This window comes from Gouania willdenowi, chromosome 4 (assembly GCF_900634775.1).
Source record: "Gouania willdenowi chromosome 4, fGouWil2.1, whole genome shotgun sequence".
Lineage (NCBI taxonomy): Eukaryota > Metazoa > Chordata > Actinopteri > Blenniiformes > Gobiesocidae > Gouania > Gouania willdenowi.
In genome coordinates, this window is record NC_041047.1 from 37,455,053 (window position 1) to 37,469,286 (window position 14,234).

Here is a 14,234-nt window from a genome sequence, read left to right on the forward strand (position 1 = left end):
AAAGTGCTAAAAATGTCTTAAAAGTGGAAAAAATATGCAGAAAATGTATTGAAATCTGATGGAGAAGTGGCAGAAATGGGAGTAATGTAGCAAACATTTATTAAAAGGAGCAAAAAAGTGATGAAAATAGGCTAAAATATGGCAAGTTTAGTGTAGTTGCAGAAAAAGGGTAAAAATAAGCAAAAATGGGCTCAAAATTGTTCCAAAATGTTTCCTGGTCTCTTGGGGGCATCTGGCGACCCCCGTGTTGGTTGAGAACCTCTTCATTAACCTAAAATCCAAGGTCGCAATATTTCTTTAATGTGATCAGCCATGAGACGTGTTCATTTCACTTCTTATTCCTTTTGATTACATTTGATGTTCTAATGTTTTTTAATCTGTAAAATGCCATTTTGAATTAAATGTCTATTGTCATTTTTCCTTAACTTCCTGTGCTTCCTCAACTCTCCCCTGTCAGTGAAACATGGCTGCCTGTTCCTGTGCCAGTGTACAGTCTCTGCCACCCATCTTTCATTACCTTTCTGTTAGCAGGACCTGAGCCAGACATGGAGGCCAGCTGCTGCTGCTCCAGTGTAGCTTATTCTCTCCTATCTTCTCTGAGGTTGTGCATGATGAACATGAGGGTCCCCAACCAGTACCACCATATGAAAGGAGCTGATCCCCAGTGACAGCAAGTCAGGGACTCAGTGATGCTGGGTTAGGGTTAGAAAGGAGACCTGACTGAGCTGAGGAAGCTAGCATCGACTGGGCAGATATCTGCAGCTATGAGCGACGTGCAGGGAGCCAGCCTGATCCACCACGCTGCCAGATGTGGACGACTGGACTGTCTGGAGTTTCTGGTGGCTGAGCTGGGTCCACCAGGGGATTCCCAGGCCTTTAACAGAGCCACACTGGCTACAGGAAACACCAGGGAGCTGCTGTGGCGAGAAAGGAGGCTGCAACATGGAGGTGAGATTAGTGCTTGGGTGATAAGGACCAAAACTCAAATCTCAAACTGGTGATACACATTATAACTTTTGATATTTTTAAGTTCAATAAAGTCTGACCAGAAGGACAATTCAGGGCCACACGGGCACATGTATTAACAAACAGCTGATCAATATGTTCCACTTTTGACTTTTTCTCCTGAAAAGGACAGCATGTGTGAGGTGAGTTCTGTAGTGTGGCTGTTTAGGTGAAGGTCTGTGTTAGGATGCACCCAGTAGCTGCGTTTCCATTACCCTTGGAAATGTGCAAAATCTAAATAACGCAATAAAAACTGGTTATGGAAAAACCCACATTTTGAAAAAAACACTCAAATATTGCATAAAAGTTTTAATGCTCCATGAGGAGGTATTTCGGGCGTTTTGATAATTGATGTGTCCACAAAAGCATTATGGAAACTTTACGCAAATACACATCACAGAACGTAACGTACATTCTCTCCGAGAAAATGTGACAAGACGAGACATTTCTTAGCCTTTAAAATTATTTGTGCCACATTAGACGTGAACAGTGTTGGAAACATTCTGTTATAGTTACTACTTGTTCCAAAAAGTAACTGAGTTAGTAACTAAATTACTCTATAATAAAAGTAACTCATTACCAAGGAAAGTAAACTAATTGCGTTACTGTTAAAAAAAAAAAGTTTCTATATGTCAAATAATTCAGATTTTTTAGATGCGTGTGTTGTGACCAAACGCCGTATTTTAAACGCCGCTATTCCAAACACTGGACGTGAAACAACAAAGGAATACAGAGTGTGTAATGGCGTTTGGAGCGTCTAGCTTCTGCAGCAAAGTTTCATGAGATGAGATTTTAGTGGCGTTACGTTAGGAGTAGGGATGGGAATTGATAAGAATTTATAATTCTGATTCCATTATCGCGGGCGCACGCTTAGTGGTTAAGCACTTCCGCCTCACAGCAAGAAGGTTCTGGGTTCAAGCCCTGGGGTGGACACCTGGGTCCTTTCTGTGTGGAGTTTGCATGTTCTCCCCGTGCTGCGTGGGTTTCTCCGGGTACCCCGGCTTCCTCCCACAATCCAAAACATGACTGTAAGGTTTGATTGGGGTCTCTAAAACATTGCCCATAGGAGTGAATGAGAGTGAGTGGTTGTTTGTCTGTGGTGGACTGGCGCCCTGTCCACCGGCAGACCCCCGCAACGGAAGGATGGATTCCATTATCAATACTTGCTTATCGATTCGATTCTTAACGGTTCTCTTATCGATTCACACTGGGTGAAGGAATTAAATAATACAAATGGATTTGTCTTGCTTTAACTCTTTATTATAATATCTTTGTCTTTTTAATTTCCTGCAGGAATATTCAGCTCTATTTTATTCACCAGGTATAGATTGTTTTCACTGGATAATAATATATACAAAAGCACTATATAAAATTGATGAATTATTATTATTACAACCTATGACACATTTTGGCTACAAACATTTTGAGAATATTTACAGTGCTCATTTTGAACTTGAAACAACTTGATCCAAACTAATTCAGACATAAAACAAATCATTCTTCTGTTAAAAAAACAAAAACAAAAAAAAACATTTTAGCCAAATTACAGCTTTGCACTTCTTGTTATGTATTTAATGGTAAAGCTTTAGTTTAGCCTTTTGTTTACATTTCTATAAATGGACCTTCAGAGATGCTGTCCCTGTTGTTACAATGTGACGTCATCAGCCGTGTGTGTGTGGTGTGTGTGTGTGTGTGAACGTGTGAAAGAGCAAACTAAAGACAACGACCAGTACCAGTCCGTCTCCCGTATCTAATTACTTGTTATGAAGACATAAACTGGTGACGAGGTGTGTGTTCTTGTGGAAGTTTGTTGTTTTTGAAAGAAAAGTCAGTGCAAGAAGTAGGGATGTAACGATTCACTCAACTGACGATACGATTCGATTCACGATACTGGGTTCACGATACGATTCTCTCATGATTTATTTTACAAAATGGGACTGTAAACAAATTTTTTTTTTGGGAAAAAAACTAGAAAATACTGTACTATTTTCCTTTTATTTTTCATTGTCAAAAAAATTCCCTGATAAACTATTCAAAACAATGCAATTTAACTAAAAATAAATCTTGAATGAAATAAATAAAGGAATAATACAAATGAAAATGAAGCCGATTAATTTAAATTCTGGTTCTATAATAAACAATGCAAAACTGCATAATAGTTCTTTTTCTTTTAAAAGTGCAACTGAAAATGTATTTTGTGCCTTAACAATTGGACTTTAAAAAAAAAAAAACCGTGATTACACTGATTTACGTCATATTTGTTTGGACCAGAAGAGGGCGCTGGTAACACAGTGGTCGGGTTGGCATGCAGATATCTTGCAGTGAAGAAGAGAAGCTATGCTAGCAGACAGAGCTAATAGAAAAAACGTGACTTTTACAGATATTCAAGTAATATTACAGATATTCTTTCGTGCTAAAGGGGTAAATGAATCATTTATTAACATATTTAAGAGTAGAAGGCGGCCAGAAAGAAAAGTATTAGCAGGACTCCGCCCGCCGCCTACTGCTGTTAAAAAAGTCTGCGATTCAATTTTCAGAAAATCGATATCAACCCTGATACCTATGAATCGATTTTTAACTGCCTTACGATTAATCGTTACATCTCTAGCAAGAAGCAACTTTTGCAGAGTGTACAGAACCCGGAAGTGACTAGCGTAGCGATGCTACAAACACAGCAGGAGGACAGCACAGCTGTGGGTGGAGGAGGTGGATTCTCCGCAGTGGACAGCAAACGTCTATATGGTGGGAGGAGCTTCACTTGGTGCTAGCATAAACACAATAAACAGGACCTGCAGGAGTTTATTGTTACATATTTGCGACGTAAGAGGAACCAATAAGCAGAATTGAAATACAAGCAAACAAACGATTCCTAGGAATTTGAACTGGTTTTTTTATTCCCATCCCAGGTAACGAGGCTCCTGCCCAAAGCAAGCTTCAATTGAAACATGTTAAAAAGCGCAATTATACTTCACAAATATCGCTTTTATTTTGCGAAAAATCTGTAATGGAAACACAGCTAGTGATCATCTACAGTTTTTAATGCTGTTCTGAGAAGTAGTCGAAAGCAGCGACTCCTGAAACAAGTATTTTAATACTAATAAGAAATATGGAAAACTTGTAAAGGGCACTGTTTGACTGTACTCTTTGAATAATAATAAATACTTGTACAATGTGATTTGTACTGTGATTTAAAAAAAAAAAAAAAAAAGATGTATCTTGATATAGGTGATATTGTTATTTTCTATATCGCCAAAAAAGAAAACTCGATATATGTTAAATCTTAATATATTGCCCAGCTCTAGATGAAATGATCTGCTCAAACAGAGAGAATGAAAGCATTATTAGAGGTAATGCTACATGTGATCCGCCCCCTGTAGCTCAGGTACAGGTTTACAACTCTGTACCAGCTCTCATCCTTATCATAGGTTTGTTACATGAACAATAGAACCATCTGACAAGTACTCAGCTTATTAGTTTATGAACATTTAAGCTAAACAAAATAAATCCTTTAAACTATATCTTATATGTTGACCTACATTTTAAAGTCAAACGTACAGTTCTTGACTAGTCATTGATTTAAAGTCTCCTCTGCAGTAGACTTTTAAGTTCCATCCATCTCTGGCAAACCCTTTTAACATTTAATAGCTAGTCTGAATATATAATACAGATGTCCACAATTTAATTCTTCCTCGTCAAATTAAACATTTCTGATATCTACAATGACATTCTTCCTATCCACTATTGTAATTTTAGATATACTGTACATACTGTAACGTAATTCGTCCTATAGGACCAATGATGTCACTTTCCCCATTGATGTGTAGATGTTTGTCATTACAGATATCTTTAATTTATTCGTTATGATATATGTGCAATGTGAGATGAGAATATCTGCAACTAAATTATGACTATCCATAAGTCAATCTAGAGATGATAATTTAATTCTGGCTCATCACGATTCCAAATCAGAATATATTCATCTCTCCTCCGTTAAACATATCTTTAATGGCATTTGTAGATATCTTTAATCGTGTTTAAATGAGACAAAATGACTTTATAGACATTATATCTTGAACTGGAATTACGCCTGGTCAGAATGAACTTGTAGATATCTCAAATTAGTTTTACGGATAGTCATGATTCAGTTGCAGATATTGATTATTGAGTTATAGATATCCAGGGTTGGGGTCAGTTACAATTACGTTTTCAATTATCCATGTTCAGTTACAATTCAATTATGATTACAGTAACCAGCATTTTTTCCAGTAACAAATACATTATATTTATTATTTTTACCCTGAAATTTAATTACAATTATGTTCTCAATTACTAAAGTTCAATTACAATTTCACTAACTTATTTATATAGCGTTGTGATGATTGTATGTGTTTTATTATGTGCGTATGCTGTCATTATCATCTTTACATTTATTATAATATCTAATGTAAAAGCCCAACTAGGCCCCTAAATATATCTGGGACTTGTTGTTCCTCTACTCATCAGGGCGATGCCTTCGGTCTTCAGGTCAGGGTCTCCTAAAGACCCCAAAAACTACATTTAAAACCAGAGGAGACCTGGCGTTCCAGGCTGTAGCTCCCAGACTCTGGAATAACCTGCACCAGTCTCTCAGGAGCTCAACTATGTGGTCACTTTAAAAAAACTGCTGAAGACTACACTTTACAGTAAAGCTTTTAGTTACTGGATTTTAATTTTTATTTATCCTTTAATGTTGCTGTTCTTATGATGTTTATGCACTATTGTTTTATTATTCTATTGTGTTGCACTTGTACTTTTACCACAACTCTGTACAGCACTTTGTGATTTTATCTGCAAAAAGCGCTTTATAAATAAACTACTTACTTACTTAATAGATAGAATTTAGCAATATCTATAAACTGTTTTATATTCATATACATTAATGTATATAAGTCCCTCCTTCGTCCTATAGACCCCTATACAAATAGAAACGATCACCAACACTGCCCAGCCAATAGGCTTCAACTTCCTGTTTTTTAGACTGTCAATCAAAGTGAATGTGGAACTGTGCACGTAAACAAGGCCCACGTTACAACAGTAAACAGGTAAACATGATTTTGGCTTTTACCTGACCCATAGACCTACAGTATATCAATGTGACCTGATGCTTTTTATATACCTTGTTATGTTCCACGATGCGCGTGCAGAAATGTAGAGGCGTGGCTTCTTGTAGATTGCAGAGGCAGTGGGAGGAAGTGGAGCTGTTTAGGGCGGGACATCAAGACGTTTCTCAGAAACTTTGGATAGCAGCTTTAACAGACATGCAGCAAACCTATTCCCAGAGGTGTAAAGAGTAGTGATATATCGACTCAAGTAGAAGTACTATTACTTGATTGAAATTGTACTTAAAGGGGACATATCATGCTAAATCCACTTTTTTTAGCCCTTAAATGCATTTTGTTGTATATTTAGAGTGCTTAGAAGTACAGAAAAAATCAAATTAGTCTCTTCAGGTGCTCCATTGATATCTTTATATTCTGTTTTGGTCATATTTTTCATTCTGTTTCGATTTTTCTATTCTCTATTACGTTTTTTGAACTATTACATCACAGTATTTGCAGTGGAACTGCCAAATTAGGACATCAACTCCAGGTCCAACACTTCGAGCAATCCGCCATTTTTATTTCTCGCTTTTATTTTGTAGTCCAAGCTCAAGGATGCAGAAGTTACGAGAGGATAAGTCAAAATGTTGGATTGTTGGATGTAGTAACCCACACGCTTCATTACACCGTCTCCCAGCATCAGAACCTTTTCAAAGTGTCTGGTTGAGTTTTATTTTTATAGAAATGTACCACATCTGTGGGTAAGGTCATTTTTGTGTGTGTGAAGCACTTCAAGGATGACTGCTTCATCAACCTCCACCAGTATAAAGAAGGATTTACAGAAAGACTTTGTCTGATTGAGGGTTCAATTCCTTCTATCTTTGGAGACGACGAACAGAGCACTTCGGTAAGCTGTAAATAACGCTAAAAAGTGTAATGATAAGATGTCATTGTTTTGTTAGCATTAGCATTAGCAGTTGCATCGTCTTCATATGTTAGCGCTGTGTGCTCGTTTTAGATCCTTGATGATATGGCCTACGTGATTTAATTTAAGTCTAAAGTTTTCATTAGTCATTTCATTTTGCCGTTTTTGTCTTTGAAAAGACTGTATTAAAATGCATTTCGTGACGTTAGCTTGACGCTAGCGTTAGCTCGGTGCTTGTGTTAGCTCACTTGTTAGGGTTCTGCAGGTTCATCATCTTCATTTTCATCTCGCTCCGCTGGGTCAGACTCTGGCTGGAACATGTAAGGCTGGATGGACAAGTCTAACGTTGTTGACATTTTGTAAATAACCTCTGAATAAAAAGTTTATGCACCGCTACATAGCCGTATCTCTTCTATCAAACTACAAAAATGGCCGAGCAGGGTGGAGTTGAACCGAGTGTCACCTGAAGAGGGGGCGGGGTATGGAGTGTCTCATTTGCATTTAAAGAGACCACACCAAAACAAGTTGCTCTCAGAAGCACATCAGAAAAGGGGTGGAGCTATAATAATGAGGAATTCAGACCCAAGCATTGCAGTTCTGGTTTATATAGACCACAACTGTATGATTTATATGTAAAAAGGAAGGAATTAAAACCATCATATGTCCCCTTTAAAGCAGAACTAAGTAAGTTTTTCACCTTAATAAATCCTTCTCATAGTCCCTGTGAGGGTAATACAAGTGTTTATGAGGTGATTGGGGGGTCTTTCATCTCCCCCTGCTGTCTCTGGCCAGAAAACAACACTTGCAATTTTATTGCCTCTGACCCGGTGGTAAGACGTACTGCTTTACTGCAGCCCAATACAAACTAATGCTAGATTATGACCAGCCCTGTGGCTGCACACGGTTGTCTCCAAATTCACTTTTCTCAAACTTATCATGGCAGAGTTAGAAAAAAAAGGGCAGAGATTTACACCTTTAATGTCACTATTGTATTAGGATTGTTCAGTGATCGCAAAGAATTACAAAGAATTACATTTCCTGAGTGTTTTGGGTTTTTTTCAGTCTATGTGTCATATGTAAACAGGGTGTATGCCTAGAAGCATATGTCCTGGTGAGGTTTGACATTTTAAAGGACACTCACCAACTGTACAGACAAAATAAAATATATACTATATATTTATACAAAGATCCTATATGTCAAGAGGGAAACCTGGCTGGCACCCATGAAAACAGAACCATTAACCAACTGCCAAACCGTCACATAAAAGTGGATGGAACCTGTGTGTATAAATCTGTAAACATACACGACTCACGTCATCACCACCAAGCCCTTGTTTTAACTCCTCCCTCTTGTCCTAGTATCCTCAGAGGTATATAAAAGCAGCATGGCAGTAGGAATGTGCGATATTTTATCGTTTATGATTTATCGTCAAAAATATTGTCACCGGTAAGAATTTGTCATCCCACGATATAAATGAATTATTCCCATGTCGGAAATTAACGAGGGCCACGGGCCATTTGTCCCTCAATTTAGCCAAGAATGTCCATCAAATCTTTGTTCCACAAACCAAAACTGCCTCTGTTTGTTGTCAACTTATTATTCTCTGGTGCTGAACGCTGTTTACGGTAGCTCCGCAACGAAGCGGCCACAGTGTGCACCACCACGCCTCCCGCCCCCAGCTCTCACACCCACAGACAGCGGTGATCGTCACGGCTACCTGAAGCTGCAGAGCAGCGATACATCATGGACCACTACTTGGTTAAAACCAGAAAACCATCCAACAAAGTGAACCAATCCATGTTCCTCCATCAGATCCACATAAAGTTCTACAAACACGGGGACAGAGATGAACCTGTAGCAACGATTATGAACTGGAAACTCAACTAAAGCTAACTATGCTAAGCTAACCCACCAACACACAGACTGGGCTAAGAGCTAACGCTAACCACTCCATATAAGGAATAATAGACATAGAGCCATCGATTTGTTTATGGTCAGATTTAACTCTTGTATGGAAGGATAAAAGTTAAATATGTCACGTGTGAAATAAATGTTAGCATAATATTAATGTCACTATTCATCTAAACTTGTGAAACACAATATTTTTTAATTATATTTCACGTGTTCACAGACAAATCTGGTCCCATCAGACTAATGTAACTATTGTGATTATTACACTAAATATACTGAATGATTAAATCATCAGCTTGATCTGGTTTATTTATAGGAAATCATAGTTATTTATTAACCATAACTTTATGTAACTCATAAGATGAATGAAACAAGGTTCACCAACAGTAAAAACACTGATGGAGTTATTTGTGCTTTTTTTGTTTTTTAGAAAATATATTAATTTTAAGCGAGGAAATAAATTAATTTCATACAATAACACTAATAAAGTGATCTGTATTTTAAATATACTGTATGTTGAGGTTTCATTTATTTTGAAGAAGACTGGCAGTTGACAGTCGAAACATGTCAGGAGATCAAACTTCCTGAAAAAAAGATGTCTGAATAAAAAAACCTTAACATATAAATGTGGTTAAATTGGAAAAAAAAACAAGTACGAAATGAGGTGAAAAGAGTTTGAAAGTGACAATAATGGGTCAACATATGTGACATTAGGTGGAAAAGTGGTGGAAAGGGTTTATAAGTGATGAACATGTCTAGAAAGTGGAAACGTGCAGAAAAGTCATTGAAATGTGATGGAAAAGTGTCAGAAATGTGAGTAATATAGTAAAAATGCATTAAAAGCAGCAAAAATATGGCAAGTTTGGTGTAGTTGCAGAATAAGGGTAAAAATAAGCAAAAACTGACTTAAAAAATCTTCTTTGTTTCTTGAATGCATCTGGTGACCCTCTCCCAGTGTCTTGCGACCCCAGATGAGAACCTGACCCCAAGGTTGAGAACCCCTGCTTTAAAGAACCAAACATCCGTGTTGTTTGGACAGAAAAAAACCTTCACTCTCAGGGAGAACATGCAAACCCTAAATCTATGGTGTCAAACTATTTAGTTGAAGGGCCACATCAACCAGTTTGACCTCTAGTGGGCCGGACTAGAAAAAAACATGTTTTCATGAAGGGAAAAAATAAAAAAAGCACAAAATCCAGAATGTTAAGCAATTGTTGAAAATTCCTGGACTTTACAACATTTATTGATGTAATAAATGAGTGATAACACACATTTTAAACATCTCATATAGTAAATTAATGAAAAGAAACCGTATTTAGTCTCTCCTGAATAAATTTATTTCTATAGTTTTTATAATTTACGTTAATCTCCCTCCTAAAGTTGGACCAACACTGACCTTTTTGACATTTTTTTTAAATGTTTTTATTTTTGAATTTTCTAGTTTCTCTCTCATTGCGCACCTCTAGGGCAACTGGCGGCTCGGGGGCCACATGTGGCCCTCTGCCTAATTTTGTGAGGCCCCTATAACAAATCCCCCAAAATGTTATTATGATTATAATTAATTGGATCTGCTTCTTCTCTTTGATGTGCGTGTAATTATCCACACAGAACCTTTTTCCCAAAGCTAATTATTCTCACGCTGCTTCACGGAAACAATTAAAAAAGAAGATTTTCTGACTTCCTTGTTTAACGTCTAAGTGTCTAAAGGTGAAATAAGTCGTACTGGTGGGAAACCAGTAGCGTTTACACCAGGTGGAGGTGTAGTGGTGGAGAAATTTACCTTGATCTCCTGACATGCTTTGACTGTCAACAGCCAGTCTACCTCAGAGGAGTCTGCTGATCGCTTTGTTGCTTTTGACCAGATTTACAGCAATATTGGTGACATTTGTGATATTTACTTTTCTCTTTAAGATATGTCAATATTAAATATAATGTTCAAAATCAAATTTAAATCTCAATGTTAAATATTAAATGTATATAATAAATCTAAATCTAAATGTTAAATATTAAATCTAAATGTTAAACATTAAATCTAAATATTGAATCTAAATCTAAATGTTGCGGTGTGCACCTGGGGAAGGTTCTCTCAACTAGAATGGAGTGGGTGTGGTGGTGTGTGGTTAGCGGGGAGGTGTTAAAAGAGGCGGTGCTGTGACGCAAGATAAATTTGTTTGACAGGTGAACTGTCCTGCTGTTGTAGGCAATAAAGAAAAAAACAACTCGACTCATCTGGTCTGTCTCATCCTGTCAGCCTCCACAATGTTAAATTTAAATCTAAACGTTAAATAATAAATCTAAATATTAAAATTAAATCTAAATGTTCAAAAATAAATGTCAATTTTAAATCTAAATTTAAATGTTAAATATTAAATCCATCCATCCATTGTCAGATCTGCTTGTTCCTGTTTTTCAGGCCTAAAATATTGTAATCTAATTGTTGAATCAAAATCTAAATGTTAAATTTAAATCTAAATGTTGATTAGTAAATCTAAATGTTGATTAGTAAATCTAAATGTTGATTAGTAAATCTAAATGTTGATTCTAAATTTAAATGTCAAATCTGAATGTATATGTCACATTTAAATATAAATGTTCATCTGAATCTAAATATTTAATGTCAAGAATTACATTTAACATTTAGATTTAAATGTAATTTAAGCCCTGGGGTGGACATTTGGGTTCTTTCTGTGTGGAGACCTCCGTGACCCTGAACGAAGGGGCGACGGGTCAGAAAATGGATGGATTTAAGATTTACATTTAATATTTAGATTAATCATTGACATATTTTTACGTGAAAAAAAATCACAATTTTCACAAATATTGCTGTAAAAGCTGGTCAAACGTAACATTAAAAAAAATACACATACTTTTTAAATTGTGGTTTGATGCTAAAAAGTTGCTGTTTATCTTAACATAAGCAACTTTCCAATTTCTGTTCCACGGTGCGGAGCATCGTCACAAAGCAGCAGAACGCATCAACATTTGCCCAAAAACACTGTGCAGAGTGGTCCTAGAGTGGTCTTACATCCAGATTGTAAAAATACATTAGGAACAGACAGTAATATTACATTATTATATCTGTCATTGTGTCTTTGGGCAAGGCACTTCACACACATTGCCTCATATGAATGTAGTGTGTGAGTGAGTGTTGGTGGTGGTGGGAGGGGCCGATGGTGCACTATGGCAGCCTCGCTTACATCAGTCTGCCCCAGGACAGCTGTGGCTACGAGAATAGCTTACCACCATTAAGTGTAGCGTGAAAGAATAATCCCTTAATTCTGTAAAGCCACTTTGAGTGTCCAAAAAAGCACAATATAAAATTGATGATATATCATAATAAATATAACAACCACAGACCATGCACCAAATCTCTGCAGCATTTCTCCCAATGTTTTAGTGAAAATAAACATTTAAAGATGGTTAATTCACTACAAAAACGTAATATTTAACTTTACTAAGTACTATTTACACGTGTCAGCTGTATTTATCTTTGTGAGTTTGAATCCTGGAAAATAAATCAGCTCCTGAGGGCCCCTCACATGGTCCTTATGGGCTACCTAGGGCCCACGGGCACCATGTTGGTGACCACTAGTTTAACACATACATCTATACTGAGCGTTTTATAGACGGTCACAATCTAGTGTTTGTTATCATGGTGAATTGGCCCTCGTCAGCTCCTGTAGTTTTGACTTTATTAACAAACATTTGACTTTTATCACAATATTGTATTTTGAGTCTATTTTTGAAATTTCAACTTTCTTCTCCACATTTTGACTTTATTTTTGATTTGCCCAAAAAAATTGGCCCTAATCTTCTTCCGTATACTGTAACACCTATTGTGTGATAGTGATTTACAGTTTTTTCTTTCTAGGACAGAGACGCTGCCCTGTACCTCGGCGCTCGCTTCGGTCGCGTGGAGGTGAAGGAGTGGCTTTTCTCTGTTGGAGGACGTCCCACTGTGGAGAAAAAGGGCGGAGCCTTTCCAGCACATTTTGCCTCAGCCAATAGGAACCTGGTGTGTTTAAAGCTGCTGCTGCAGGATTTGATCAAAGTGTTCTCAGTAGAGCCAGGCTTATGGGTTAAACCTGGTTCATCTAAGACCATGTTGGCTTTTATTATTACATCAAACTCTTCTCAGCTTCAATCTCCCCGGCTGAGCCGAGTCAGCTAACTGTGTTTAGCGTAAGTGAACATCGTCATCAGATCGATCACAGATTTAATGATTAGAGAGTGACGGCTCATGCAAAAAGGTGAAATTAGAAAAGTGGCACATGGTGGGTTCAATCCCGAGACCTTATGCTTTCAAACGCACTTCCTTATCTATTCAGGTACTCTAATACAGCATTAAAATACATTTTAATAACTGTGTTGCACTATTGTGTTGGGAGTATACTGGGAAGTGCAGCTCGTACACCTGCCATGACCGTGCGCTCCATCTCCGCCACCGGGAGAGAACCAGCCATACATATCACCCAGGCAGGCATCGGTGAAGAGGTGGGTGGGAGCGGCTGTGTGTGTCTCTGCTTGTGTATTGGTTGAGGTTACAAGGGGTGGGGTCAATTAGCCTGAACCTAAAGGCCAAACATTTAGGTTCAACATTTAGATTTAGATTTAACATTAACATTTAGATTAAATATTTAGATATAGAATTAACATTTAGATATAACATATACAATTTAGATTTAGATTTAAATATTTAGATTTAATGCTTTGTTGTTGTTGTTGTTTTTTTTACCTCTTTATATGTGGTTAAATGTTGTGTTAAATGTTGGAAAATGTGCTGAATATGAGAAAAGTGAGATAAATAATGAAAATCTGTTAGCTTAGCTCCAACATTTTTACACTTGGCACCCCATATGCATCCTTATATATTATTGCTGATGGTTTAAACACATGGAGACTGAAAAATATATATATACACAAGTCTTTTTGACTTTCCTATTTCCTTTTGTAGATCTTTATTGAGTGTTTTAAAGCATCACTAAATGACTTTAATAATGATGATGTAGTTTTATGAGAGTGCAGCTTAAGCCAAGCCTGCTGCTTAAACCTGGTCATGAGCAGGTTTGACCCACGGACTGTGTTACTATGGTAACCAAGGTGTTTTCTCGTTGATGAAACCGTTGTTCCAGTTCGAACCCGGTTTAACGGAGCCGGACTCTCAGGTTAAAGCTGGACTTAACCCTGAGCTGGGTTTGATGAAACACCCCCAGGTCAGTGTGAAGCTAAAAGTCATTCTGACTCCTCCTCCTCTGCCACTGTGAGCATGACTGTGATCAAACAAACACATGTATCGTTGTGTAATGTAAATACA

At 37.3% G+C, this 14,234-nt stretch overlaps 1 protein-coding gene across 1 annotated transcript in view; it reads left to right on the top strand.

Moving 5' to 3' along the window:
• The first annotated feature begins 463 nt into the window (after nucleotides 1-463).
• The window catches only part of LOC114462220 (espin-like protein), a 60,397-nt gene continuing 46,626 nt past the window's right edge, over nucleotides 464-14,234 (top strand). The window contains 5 exon segments of the mRNA XM_074783800.1: nucleotides 464-487; nucleotides 708-922; nucleotides 924-948; nucleotides 12,792-12,955; nucleotides 14,021-14,085. Coding sequence (XP_074639901.1) covers nucleotides 464-487; nucleotides 708-922; nucleotides 924-948; nucleotides 12,792-12,955; nucleotides 14,021-14,085 — 493 coding nt within the window.